The sequence below is a fragment of the Hippoglossus hippoglossus genome, chromosome 4 (assembly GCF_009819705.1).
Source record: "Hippoglossus hippoglossus isolate fHipHip1 chromosome 4, fHipHip1.pri, whole genome shotgun sequence".
Classification (NCBI taxonomy): Eukaryota; Metazoa; Chordata; class Actinopteri; order Pleuronectiformes; family Pleuronectidae; genus Hippoglossus; species Hippoglossus hippoglossus.
Window position 1 is genome coordinate 13981571 of NC_047154.1, and position 13729 is coordinate 13995299.

Genomic DNA, 13729 nt, shown 5'->3' on the forward strand with positions numbered 1-13729 from the left:
TAAAAAGATTAATTCATAATTATAGCTATAAGATACATTATATTTAAATAAATGTTGTTGTTTATTGCTGTGGAATGCAGACATGAATGTCAAGGAAAAACAATTTAAATACCCAGAATAGATTATGAGCCAGTAAAATGAAAGTTCTCTTGTTGATTTAAACATTTGTCTTCGATTTGATCTTCGATTTTATGTTGTTTATACCCTTTTCCCTCTTTTTTTTCGCTTTCCCTGTTGTAGGGACGATTTGGATGTTGGAGTTTCCTCTTTTCTTCAGCCTGACCGTCTGAGCCCTGCTGTTCGACCCACAGCTCGACACAGTGGCAGTACGCTAGCTCCTTATGGTGACCATCTTCTCTCTCAGCTTCTCCGGCTGGAGACGGAAGTGGCTGCCAGTAACATCAACCACACCCAGCGGCCGGCTACAGTACCTACCAACAGGTCGCCATTCAAGATGTCCCGCATTGAGGCCCTCAAGGCCACAGCCGCATCCCTATCCAATCGTATAGAGAGTGAGGCACGGAAGATTGCTGGGGAAGGAGTCAACTATGGTACGGCAACTTCAGTTGACATGGATGCTATTTTGGCTCCTCTGCCCTCTCAGGCTTATCTTGACGATGGATGCTGGGCAGAAACAGCTGCCACGGAAAACAATGATGCGGCATTTAGTGTCCAGAGGATTTTGACGAGCACAGGTCATAGTTCATATGATGGCACAGCTCTTCCAGGAGTGGGCAATCTGCACACCCTTAGCAGACAGAAAGAAAGGAGGAGTGTACAAATCAATTTGAACAGTCCACAGACAAATTATGGCGACAGAACGGGGCCCATTCACAACAGTTATATACAAGAAAGGGGAAATTTGGTCAACGGCTTGGAAAAGGTAGAAATAATTGATCAAATGGCCCAAAGGAGCGGCTTTGACAAGCTGGAGAATCAGACAGCTCTCCATGACTCAAGTGCCAGTTCAATCAGTGAGGGTCCCATACTGAGTGAAGGGAGTTTCTCAGAGGATGAGGCCAGCCCTCCCCGCCCCTCCCACAATCGTGTATCTCGACCAGCAGACCACCTGGAGGCAGCGGAGTACTGTGCAGGTCGGAGAAGGGATTACCAGCGGCTGACTGAGTTCCAGAGGGAGGCAGCAAAGTGCTCCGCTCTCAGCCCCCCTTTTGCTCAGCAGGACTGCAGTAAAATGGCCTGGGAAGAGCTGAACAAAGGAAGCCCTTTAAGCGTAATCAACATTTTCACCAAGAACCTTCATGGGCATGTTAAAGGTCAGTTTACTTGTGAGAAAATATGCGAGTGGAGTTTTCTTTCTTTTAATTGTTGAGATAGAAAGAAAAAAACTGCAGTATTGGATGTAGAATTGCAAATATAACTTAAAGAGCTACACAGAATATTTGTCATATAAACATTGTTTGCAGAAAAACCAACCACACATAATGACTCACTGTCAGTCTAGACAATGTCATAAATATTTCTAATCTGTCTGTTTTGTTTCCACCTTGATACAATAGCGAGTGAGAGAAACTCTCCCTCTCCCCAATCCCATCCCTCTGGAAATGGCCTCGGAGATGCAGCGGTCTATGAAGATGACTTTGTGTCATCATCACAAAGCAGCAAAACCACCGGCCAATTAACGAGAGGCTCCAAATCACCAAGGTAAAAGGAAAGACTGGATGTGAACACTAGGTGGCGTTCATGTCACACAGATGAAAAGCTAATGCAGTTTTTGATATTTTTTTTTTAGAGGTAGGGTAATTATATCACCATAATAATGAGGATATGCAAACATGACATATTGTTTTTTTGTGTAATATCAAAGGTCCTAAATGTTTTAAATAATAATTTAATTCACACTTTTCTCTTCCTTCTCTGTCAGTATGAACAGTCACTTTGAGGAGCTGATGAGAAGGTCTCCTTATGAGCAAATTAGAGGAGGCATCAATTCCCACCATTCATCCTTTCACTCATCTGCTCACTCACCACGTGTTTCCTCTGGTTCAACATCTGGCTCCTCACCCCTCTCAAAGTACTCCAGCAGAAGAACAGGTGAGAATCCGTATCTTTGCACGATGTCCTGATACGAGTCTGAATTTTCTATATTTTTTTATTTTTATTTAAATTGCCACTGTACGGTCATTTGCGGTGTCAAATCTGTCTGCAGCACTTTCTAACTGAGTTTCTCTACAGGCACATCAGACCAGAGTGATGCCACTTTAGTGGAAGAGCGGAGGAGCCCCTGTTCACCCCGGTCAGAGGTTTTATCCTCCGACTCCAGGAAGAAGGGCTCAGACAAAAGCTCTGCCCACAGCGAGGCTAGGAGTGTCCTCTCCAGTGAACTCTTAGGGCATCCTCACCAAAGGTAATGATCCTCAAGAGATTATAAAAGAGAGGAAGGGTTTTATTTCTGGTTTATTTGAGTGGTTTAAAAGTTGAAAAAACTTTCCATCTGCAAGGTTCCAAGGTCTGAGTGTTGTTGTTTTTCCAGTAAAGAGCATCAAACTGAATCATGTAAACTGTGATCCACTGTTGCTTGCACACACACACACACACACACACACACACACACACACACACACACACACACACACACACACACACACACACACACACACACACACACACACACACATGCACACACACCAAGTGCATAAATGTTGAGTAGTGTTCCCACAAGTCTAAATTACCCTCTCACCCACTTGGCTTACTTTATTTTCTGGCTCTTTTTTAATTTCTTCCTCTTAAATTATTGAATTTAAACTTAAGTTTTCATTAAATACAGATGAATATGTTTAAAGTAACATTTAAATGAACCTGTAAAGCCACACCAGTCACACTGTTTCTCCTCCCAAGTGTTTCCAAGCTAATCTGAAATGGAGTGTTAAAATCTATTAGCACTCAAGGATGAATGAGATCTTTTCAGCATTTGCTCTTTTCAGTTGCTCCTGTTCCAACCTCTGAAAAAATTCCACTTGGTATATACTGTAATCAGCCAAAGGTTAATTTATCTGGGCATGACCTATTACTAAACAACACCATAGAGCCCGAGTTTAGACTGCCAGTCCAAACAGTCTTGTGGCTTGCTGCTCTGTTGAGGACTCACAGGTTTAAGCAGCCGTGCAGTGCCCGGCAACAGGAGGAGGCTGCAATTCGACCCAAGACAGAAAACAGTGGTTATTTTGTTTTGGAGGCCAGCAGGGTGGTTGGTCGGGTCAGCCAGCTTCACCGCAGCTTGGGCCTGCTGCCATAGGAAAGGAGAGAGGTTTTTTTTCTTTTAATCTCAGTCCCCAGTAGAAAAGTTTGGGCCGTCTAATGGTTCTCTGAAGCCCAGGTGGCAGATTCCTGCCATTCTGTGGAGCCTGTATGTAAGAGGGCAAGACATTCAGACAGACAGTGTCTCCTTAGCACCATTTAAATAGTGAGTTGTTGTTTAACTTTGGTGGTGACTTAAAACAATAAAACATATAAACAGTTCTTCAGGGACAGCTTATGGGTAGCAGTAAGAGTTCTGTAGGTTTTTGAAAGGTTGTATTCATATCTGTTTCTGTGCACACAACCGCTAACTGTTTAAGCATTGAGAACATGGCAATATTATCTTCTTCTTCTTCTTCTTCTTCTTCTTCTTCTTCTTCCTCTTCTTCTTATAATTATTATTAGTTTGTTAGTTTGATTGCTATCATTGGAGAATAATGACGCCACTGTCTACAATTCTTAATGGGGAAGTAGAATGTATTCTGATCTCTCTGACATCGTCTTGGCCTCCAATCATCTCGGAGCAGCACAATATAGCCATTCATCGTCTGGGCCTCTCACAGCAGGGTTATGCTGCCTCAGTCAATCTGAGGGTTTGCATTTGGTCAACCTGCCCCTCGGTTCAAAGCGCTCAGAACACTCTGTAGAGCCACAGAACTGTCAGTGATTTTAAAATCCAATTTTCAAACTGTCTTAAAATTGATATGGTAGCATTTGTTACATCAGGTACCATTATTCACATATTAAATATCAACTTTTCACAGTTTAGCTTTGTCAGTCAGTACCACTGTTATGGAATATCTATCTTATCAGATATATACAGATCCCCCATAACCTGAAAAAGTATCAAATCAACCCAAAGAACAAAAGCATACACATTTAGAAGAAAATCTGTTTTGGTTCAAATTTCAAACCACTGTGAGAAATAACATGTCATAACTTTTTCATTGCATTTGTAGTTCGGCGCTGGATGGAAAGATGTCCGCTTCAGCGGTGACTCCCAAGCATGCTTCTCCTTCTGGCTCTCCAGACCCTGGTTCTCCTCCAGGAGCAGACTCTTTCAGTGAGCCTGTACAAGGTGGCTCAGATTACATCGGCACTGGCAACTCAGCTGGCAGTGGTAGAGTAGAGAACAGGACCACAGGTAAAAACCTCATATTGATATAATAACAGATAATATGTCGGTAGAAAGGATGTCCCTTAAAATAACAAAGAAAAAGTTGGTTGTTTCTTTTGATGCTCATCAGGCTTATTTGTGTATCATGCTGCTCTCATTGGGCTACTCTCCACCAACAAATGGCTTCATTACTTTCTCTCACCTTGTCCGCCTTTGTCTTTCTCCCAGGTGAACTACAGTATTCACCTGCTGTTCTGCAGCAGCGAATGGCAGCAGAGCTCCACTACTTGGAGTCTGTTGAAGAGTCGGTCCGGCAGCTGGGCGACATGGAGAGGCTGATAGGTGTTTCCATGGCTCAACAGGACAGTGCCAATTTGGCACAAATGCTAAAGGTAAACAGGAGTGTAGATGCTGATGGTAGTAATAATAAATAGTGGTAGTAGTACTTGTAGTTGTTTTAGTAGTATCTGGCGTATTTCCGTATCAGAAGTTGTATTATTGTAAGTTAAATTTAAATTGTACTCAGATTCCTTAATTAACCTTTCTTCTGGATGATAACATACCTTTTAGATGTAACTGGTATAAGTTACAAAATTAGCTGCTCGCAGTTGATAATATTTCTGTATTTACCATATTCACACACAAAATATTAACGATGTAGACTGTATTAATCATGTAAAACAGTTAGGACTGTATTTTGTCACTGGCACCACTTTAGTCTTGGATTCTTCAGTATTTGCCTGTGGTGTAATGAGCCTCATCAATGGAAATGCACTTAAGCAATTTCCTCTGGTTTTTGCTTTTTAGAAACCTGATTTTAATTATTGTGTCCGCAATACATGATAAACTGATTTACTGCCTCACTGTGACGATTCTGTATTGATGTTCTTAATGAGCTGCAATATGAACTTTGACCCTGCAGGCCAAGCAGCAGCGCCATGAGCGTGACCTCTACGAACTGAAGATCAAGACTGAAAGAGAAGCCCTGGGGACACAGCTACAGATGGAGGAAAATCGGCAGAGAGTGGCCAGGGTATAAACATGCAGACCTCTCTCTCTTACACACACATATCCATATAGTTAAATGCATGCATATTTGTTGAAGACCAATTCTGTGTTGTTTCCCTCACGTTTCCAAGTCCATGTTATAACTACTTTTATTTTATTTTTGGTTTCATCCAGGCTCATACAGAACTGCAGGAGAGTTTGGCAGCGAACCAAAAAGAGACTTTGGAAGGCCTCCAGGAGGCAACTACTAAGATGATGAGTCAACAGGCTGAGGCAGCACGGTACACAGCCGATGCTGCCCGACACATCAAGGAGGTTAGCAATCAATGCCTTCCCCTCTGCCTGGAAAACAGCCCATGTCTTCATTTTATAACAAAAGCTGATAGATTTTTGAGTTACAGCAAGGAAATAACAATAAATATGAATATTTGTTCTCTATATATTCCCGTCTGTCAGATGACAGAATTGGCACGGTCGCAGATAGCGGGGGCCTTGGTTGTCGCTCCTGTTGCTGCAGATTCCTCCATGTTGGACCAGCGGGAAGAGCAGGAGAGCTCCTATACGAAGCAGCAACAAGATCAAGCTGACTCTGATAGGTAAAGTAAACTGTACTGTTTGTCTAGTATGAGATTACTAGTTATAGATTATACCCTGGCACTTACATAAGTGTTGGAAATGTTTAAAACTACAATTTGTTTTAAATGTGTCCTCTCTGTTCTGTCTTACAGCTTCCAGAGTGAGGTGTCGAGCAGAAGGGCCAAGCCAGATGAATCTCTGTCTTCACTGAACAGCCAGTCTGACTCGCTTTCTTTCAGAAGACCCAACCTGAGGTACCATTCAGGCCTCTCTTGTAGCATTAGTTTCATTAGTTTTGCATTTGGATTTGAGGAAGCAAATCCAAAAGAGACACTTAATCTTTCGTTTTCCTCTTTCCTCAGTGGAGACAATTCTAGCAGCCTCAATACCCCATCATACGTCTCCTCAGACCACAGAGAACAACCAAAGAAAGAAGCAGGAGAGGGCAAATGGAGGAATGGGGGAGCCGAGGGGAGGACAGAGAGGGAAGCAGGCAGCAGCTCCATAGAGGAGGAAGTTCCTACGGCAGCAAATGACTCCCTCTGCAGTGACAGCATCGCCTCTATAGTGGATGAGAAAGGTGCTGGATGATGAGCATGAAACAGAGTTTAAAAAGCTGGCGTGCCTTTCTTCATGTCTTCACACTCAATATTGTGTAGTTGAAATTTGAATGCGTTCACTTAACCTTTGCTATTTCTGATCCCCTAGGAGACAGTACGTCTGTGGCAACTGAGTACTCCCTCAAGTTTGATGAATCCATGACAGAGGATGAGATAGAAGAGCGATCATTCCGTTCTTTGCTGCCGTCTGAGGCGCATCGCCGAGGAACCATAGAGAAAAAGTCTCGACACCATGAGGAATCGGAGGATGATGGTGCCAATCACAACACAACTTTGGTTTCAGGGGCACACAACATCTTCAAGGTGAGAGGGCAGCGCAGTCACACAAACACATGTGACCACTTATGGTGTGCTTTATCCCTCCTGCCAGTTATACTTCTCACGCGCTTTTAACTTGTCTCCCTCCTACCTATCACTTGCAGTGGATCTTAACCGTTTCCTCTTTTTTCCTTTAGTCTCAAGATGCAAACATGGCCTTCTCTGGTGGTCAGGACAGCTTTTCTCAGTTCACCATGGACATGGTGCGTCAGTACATGAAGGACGAGGAAGTAAGGCTGCAGCACCAGAGCTCTCTGTTGCATCTTCGCCAGAAGGCTCTTAAAGAGAAGACCAGAACTGAGCTGGCCTGGCTAGAGCACCAGAAGAATAGGCTGAGGGACAAGGGAGAGGACGACAAAATGCCACCGCTCAGGAAGAAGCAGAGGGGCCTTCTGATGAAACTACAACAGGAGCAGGTATTTGGGGGTAGATGCAAAATGGCAAAGTCTTTCTCCATAGTTGCACACAGTCATTGATTCAGTCCCTCCTGACTCTGCTCGCTCTCTTTCTCTCTCTTTTAATCTCTCACTCGCACTAACACACGGACACACACACACGCACGCACAAACACAGTGACACATCCATAAAGACTAGTAAAACAGCATAATTTGGTTTTAGCAAACACATATTATAGTCCCAAACACTCATTTGTAACGCGTTCCACTTGTGATCTCTCTTAGGACGGATTTTAATGTCAGGTCTGACTAACCAGCCTTCTCTCCCACTTTATTCATGTTCCTATAGGCTGAGATCAAGAGACTTCAGGAGGCCAACAAAGCAGCGAGGAAGGAAAGGCAGCTGTTGCTGAAGCAGCAGGAGGAGATTGAGCGGATGAGAAACTCGACACTCAGACTGAAGGAGCGTCTCAAGTGTGCTGGGGGTGAAGCGCCACCTGTAAGTAGTGCAGTCACTAACCACCTCCACAAACTATATAAAGGAGGTTCAGTTCAATATTGTTTGTTATACAAAAATCTAACTTATTTATTAAAGATTAGAAAACAGACATGTCTTTTTATGATTTGCCTGTGTTTGTCTGTTTGTCCATCCTCCAGGAGACTCCTGTGTCAGAAGCACCACTGTCGGAGACGGCCTCCCCCAACATGAGACATGCTGATGATAACCGCAGCCCCTCTCCCTCGCTTTCCATCTCTGGAAGTGAGACGAGCAGCATCATGCAGAAGCTTAAGAAGATGCGCACTCACACGGATGAGAAGTAAACACTTTCATTTAATTTCTTCCTGCTGCCATTTATTCCCCCTTTTTTTTTTTGCTTCTTTCATTCTTCTTATTTTCTCAAAAGATCAGAAGGATTACCCTGCTCAAGTTTTCTAGTTTTCTTTTTAGTCTTTATTTCATTTTTGTCCTCTGATCTCAACCAGGGGCCAAACATACTTGAACATAGAGCCTGGGCTGACATAGTGCACACTTGGCCTATAGCATTTGCATATACAAGATATAAATTTAATTTTTAAATGAGTTGAATTGCCTTGCATTAGGTGCTGCACTGTGCTGTTTAATATTCATTTTTACCATGATTAATTAAAAAATTACATTTACAAAAATGCACTTACTAACTTAATGGAAACTAACAGTCATACCAGTCCATGCCATCTTTGCTTGCTGTCTAAAGTGCTGTGAATGTGTGGATGTGAAGATAAGCATGCTCCATGTTCTCCTCCCTCTAGACTAGACAAGCATCCAGTCTGCCGCAGTACTCCCCTCTAACCTTTTAAACCTATAAGCACACGACAGGACAATCTGTACTAATGTACTAATATCTGATGCACTCTTAAACAAATGATGGAAAGCAATAACATCTGACAACGTTAAGCCTTAGATAAATCTAACACTATCAATCTTACCAATCAAACCTTCAATAATAGAATCCTGATTCTTTCCCAGATAAGACCACCACAAGTTGTGCACTCCATTGCCTTTATTACATCAATTTCCTCTTGTGTTGGCCAGTCACTAACTGTACTTGGAGTTCCTGTTGGTACCAGCTTCGGTCAGGTGATTTTTAGAGCCTCTTGTGACCGGATAGCTCCAGTTAATTATTCTGGGGTTTAGGATTTATAAACACTGGCCAGTCATCAATCAATAGTATCACTTCTTTTAAGGTCTGGATTTATTTAGATTAATACTGGATACAATTGGCAAAACAATTTAGATTTGTCTGTTATTTCTTTTATAAATTAGGATGAATCACCAGTTATCTTTAAATTAAGCAACTAAGAGGATCTCAGAAAACAAAAAACGTTGTATTATTATGTATTTATCAGCCTTCTTGCTTGCTTAATTGCCACGATCCTTTTAAAAAAAACATCTGTTCCTTTCCATTTGTCACTCTCTACCACCACTGTCTGTATGTTTGATGAGCATTACTAAATCATTCTATATATTCAACCTGACATAACACACTAACAAAGTTGTACTCACTTTATCTAAAGCTGTAACTGTATGCTCACACTTTAGTCTGTTTTTAGAATTACTGGTGAAGCAATTATTTAAGCCCTTTTATAAGCAGGTGCGGCACTGGTCTCCTCACACCCCCATTCTTATACTGAATTTCACCCTATGTCCTAATACCAGTTTAAATGTTTATGCTTTCCAAAATACACCTCCTTTTAAAATCACTATTTTCTACCAGAAGCCTGACAGACTGACACCATGGGTTCAATAAAACCACATTTGCTCATATTGCTCTTTTTTCTCCCTTTCTCTCTACCTGTCTTATCCCTCTCTATCTCGTGTTTTCAATCCCCCTCTTATATTACGTGTGTGTGTATGTGTGTGTCTGTGTGTCTGTGTTTTCATGTCCACACCCACTTTTGTGCGACTCTCTTGACTTTGTCTGTTGCGTGCTTGTTGTGTTGTAGACACTGCTCTCCTGTCCACTACTTCCTCTCTGTGTTCACTGCCCACCACTGGGCCTCCCTCAGTGTCTGTCTTCCCAAACTCCAACCTAAATTCCAGCTCTTTATCTACAACCAGTTGGTCAGGTACTGTACAGTGATCTCTACCTCTCCCCCAGCACCTCCACCTATATAGCTCTGCCCCCGCCTCACCTCCCACCCCATATGGAACATGCTTGTGTTCACCCACTGGCACGGGGACCCTGTGTGGGTGGGATGGTGAATGACGAGTGATTTGACGGGTTGTGGTTTGGTTTTCTTAAGAACTTCCAGGATGGAATTTGTGGGGCGAGGAATTTGAGTGAAAGCTTGCGCTAAGTGCCCAAGGAAAGCTGCTTTGTTGAAATAATCTAACCTTCTGACAACTTCACTTTGAATTTAAGATATTCTTTTAATGCTTGTTTTCAACCATAAGAGGTTGAGATAATTGGAGATGAGAAAGAAGGTCAAAGGTTATGTTTATTAAAAAAAAGGAGCCTTCCTTGTTCGATAGGAATCTCAGACTCGAAGCTGGGATTTCACTAATGTCTGTGGTGTTTGATTTGCAACTCTTCCCCTCTTTATTTCTTGCCTCTTGGAATGAATGAATGAAAAATAAGCTGCTGTGCATCTCCCTTCTCTGCCTCCGACCAGTTATTGATACAAAATGTTTTCAGATTGAACCACACAATGACTTTAAAGTAACAGACTTTTTTTCTTAGCGCAGACCAGAGATAGAGTGGTCTATCTCTTTAATGAGCCTAGTAAATCTTAACTATCCCTCTTTATTAGGTAGCTGTTGCAGAGGATGGGATAATAAGTACAGATGGCCATTGGCTTTAATACAGTTTGGGAAAGCACTAAAAGAACCCCACCCCACCACGGTCTGTTTCTTCAGTATCTGACTTGTCATCAGTTTACATTAAGTCAGGGGAAAGGCTCTGAATTAGATTAGGGCTAAATAATACTGCACTGTAATGGCACCCATAGCTGTGGGAGACCCCATTACATGACAGCTATACCTGACTGCACTTTGTTTTGATAGGCATCCGCAGAGATATGTACGCATAAGTGAGCCAGTGTGAGTTGAATGTTACAAATTATTTTGCAGAACAGAACCATTGTTTATTCATTATCCTTATTGGCAAGAGGAGTGCGCTAAATGGAGGAGGTCATACTGAAGAGATGTAACCGTCTGTGCTTAAGTTTTTCTCCTCTATCTATTCTAAGAGTGTGTGTGGTGTGTGTGTGTGCATATGTGTGTGTGTGTGAGTGAGAGCGAGACAGAAAGAAGAGTGTGTGAGAGAGAGACTACACCCAATCAATGTCCTTCTGGGTTCCAAACTGATGCATGAATCTGACATTTTTGCTGTTGTTTTTCTTTTCTTCTTTTGACCTGAGTGACATGTCATCTCTTTTTGATGGGTGCTTGTACACGTCAATATTTGGATGAATATTCTCAGCATGTATCAGGTGTGTGTGTGTGTGCTTGCGTCTCTGAGTGTTGGACAGATGTTTGAGGTGGTTTTGCTGTGAAAACTGGATGTCCAGGTGATTTGGGTCTGTTTGCTTCGGCCATGTAAAACATCTCTTATGCTAAATGTCTACTTCTCTTCTCTCCCCTCATCGCTGCCACCTCATCCTCTTTCTCACTCACCATCTTCCTCGATCTCCCATTCTTTTCTCTCTCCTTTCTTTTTCCCCCTTCAACTTTACCACAGGTTCCTTACCAAGCGAGAGCAGCAGCTGATGCACAGGCGCCGACATGCCGAGGAGCTGCTGCAGTGGAAACAGCGGCTGGACCAGGAAGAGGCAGAGGTCCGTCGGATGGAGAGGGAAGCCCTGGCTGTCTGGGACAAGACGAGATCTCAACACAAGGATCGTGAGGTGCCAGAGAGTCAGAAAGAGGAGATCTCTGACATGAGTCCCGGTAAACATCAAAGCTCAGAACCCAGGACTGACAGCGAGAGAGGTGAAGCAACAGGGGTCTTTAATTTTCTAGCTGTTGATGATTTAAAAGAAATAAGAAGAAATTGCATTTGCAAATTCAATGGACAACACATCCTATTGTTTGGAAAACATTAACAAATAAAATGTGTTTTAATGTTTAGATTATGTGAGTGAGGGCGACTGTTCCTCAGCAGCACCGGAGTCAAGTATACACACGGAGGGATTGGGGTCCCAGCAACCAGGAAGCCCCTCCTCGGCAAAACCTGTGTCAGTCCATGAAACACCTTTGGCCTCCGTCCACAGCAGCCCTGCAAACTACACCCACGACTTCTCTTCAGCTTCTCCATCACCTGGCAGACAAGTACGCACTAATGCAGTCATGTTTCTCTGTTTAGTCCCACGTCCTTGATGGTAGTGTTTAATTTTGAACGTATATATTGCTTCAATTTCAAAGACTGACCTTATTTGTTGAAGAAAGTAAAGTTTATCATTGTGAACAGGTTTCAGGCAACTTTAATTGTTACGATTAGTGTGCGAGTTCAAAATTTCACTAAAAGATGAAATACAACCATCGCATTATGGGTAATGGGTAACTTTTAGATTACTGGGCATTTAAATTATTCATCCAAGCATCTCTTTCCGTCCATCTCACTTTGTTTTCATATCCTGAAGTAATATTCCCTTCATTTCCCCTCCTCCTGTTTAGTCCGTCCAGTCGTCTATATTCAAAGGAAGCCACAGCCCTGCCGCCTCTCCATCCGACGGCAGCAGCAAGACCAAGATGCAGCTTCACTCCTCCTCTCGGACCATCATCCAGGCCCGCACTCAGCCCACTGACTCCCCCATGGCCGCACAGACTGGTGAGTAACCCAATGACTCAATACACACTTACTGAACACACATTTTGGAGGTATGGTTCCTGATTGTTCTCAGAGAAGACCAGAGAAAGTGGACATAATGCAGCTATATTGCTGGCACCGTGTAGCCAGGCATAATGTGATGCTGCCAGGAATACATTATGCAAGCACTTCCCTGATACCGGACCTGCTTAGCTGTGTGATAGAAAGAGGGAACACTTTGCATTGCACTTAGTTATCGCACAACCAACGACAGTTTTGCAGGCCTGGTGTTGAAGCTGTAATGTGTTTCATTCATTTTCAGGCTGCTGTTAAAACCTTTCATCTTTGTAATACTGTTTGTTCATTGTGAACAAGCCAAAGCAACATACACAATAACAAATTTTACCTTTCTTAATGAAGGAAATGTACAGTAATCCTCAAAGAACTGGGTAGGGACTGAGTTCGATTGGGCACAAAGTTGGATTACCCGTTGCTAATCAGAGGTCTGGCAATTGTTTCACATTCTAACTGTGATTTTTCATCTGACTTTGCCTTCAGAGCCCATTTCAGACCAGAGTGACATAGAGACTCGTATCAAGGCCCTGAAGGAAGAACTCAGAAAACGAAAGTTTATGGCCTGCCAGCTGAAAAAAGAGCAGAAGAAGAGAAACAAGGAGCGACTGAAGGCAAAGGAGGCCAGCCTGCTGAAGCAGCTGGAGGTAAATGTGTTGTTGTTTTTAGATGTTTAAACTAAATTGTCTGCTTGCGTGTGTGTGTGTATTTGTCCATCTATAAGTAAATTCATGATACCTTTTTAATTTTATTGTTTCAGACCTATAATGACTTCATTGAGAAAACTAAGGCAGAACTGGACCAGGAACCAGACTCAACAGCTGATACAAAGTCCCAGATTCAAGATTCCATATCAGTCGCAAAACAGTCAAGTATCAATCCACCTTCTCACAGGTACCAAAATCGGCTTCAATCACAATACTCTGTTGTTTGTGTAGCTTTTACAGAAATAGGATTTTTTTGTTTACGTTTAGTTCCCTCTTTCAATCCCTCTTTCTTAGGTCTGAAAAGAGCCAAGATTCTGAAAGGACAAAAATTGATGCTTCATTTGACCGTCGTGAGTGATTCATACTCATTATA

At 42.6% G+C, this 13729-nt stretch overlaps 1 protein-coding gene across 2 annotated transcripts in view; it reads left to right on the forward strand.

The window, feature by feature from the left end:
• cep350 (centrosomal protein 350) overlaps positions 1-13729 on the forward strand; it is a 31968-nt gene that overhangs the window by 10157 nt on the left and 8082 nt on the right. Inside the window, exons 12-33 of one of the 2 annotated variants that reach the window (XM_034582403.1) lie at positions 241-1274; positions 1518-1662; positions 1883-2052; positions 2194-2365; positions 4215-4399; positions 4601-4764; positions 5295-5405; positions 5555-5695; positions 5837-5976; positions 6109-6210; positions 6319-6536; positions 6665-6879; positions 7032-7310; positions 7639-7788; positions 7947-8107; positions 9774-9896; positions 11510-11760; positions 11900-12099; positions 12445-12598; positions 13136-13296; positions 13410-13543; positions 13651-13706. In XM_034582403.1, coding sequence (XP_034438294.1) covers positions 241-1274; positions 1518-1662; positions 1883-2052; positions 2194-2365; positions 4215-4399; positions 4601-4764; positions 5295-5405; positions 5555-5695; positions 5837-5976; positions 6109-6210; positions 6319-6536; positions 6665-6879; positions 7032-7310; positions 7639-7788; positions 7947-8107; positions 9774-9896; positions 11510-11760; positions 11900-12099; positions 12445-12598; positions 13136-13296; positions 13410-13543; positions 13651-13706 — 4466 coding nt within the window. The remainder of the gene's footprint in view (positions 1-240; positions 1275-1517; positions 1663-1882; positions 2053-2193; positions 2366-4214; positions 4400-4600; positions 4765-5294; positions 5406-5554; positions 5696-5836; positions 5977-6108; positions 6211-6318; positions 6537-6664; positions 6880-7031; positions 7311-7638; positions 7789-7946; positions 8108-9773; positions 9897-11509; positions 11761-11899; positions 12100-12444; positions 12599-13135; positions 13297-13409; positions 13544-13650; positions 13707-13729) is intronic. The other variant, XM_034582404.1, reaches the window with a different exon arrangement.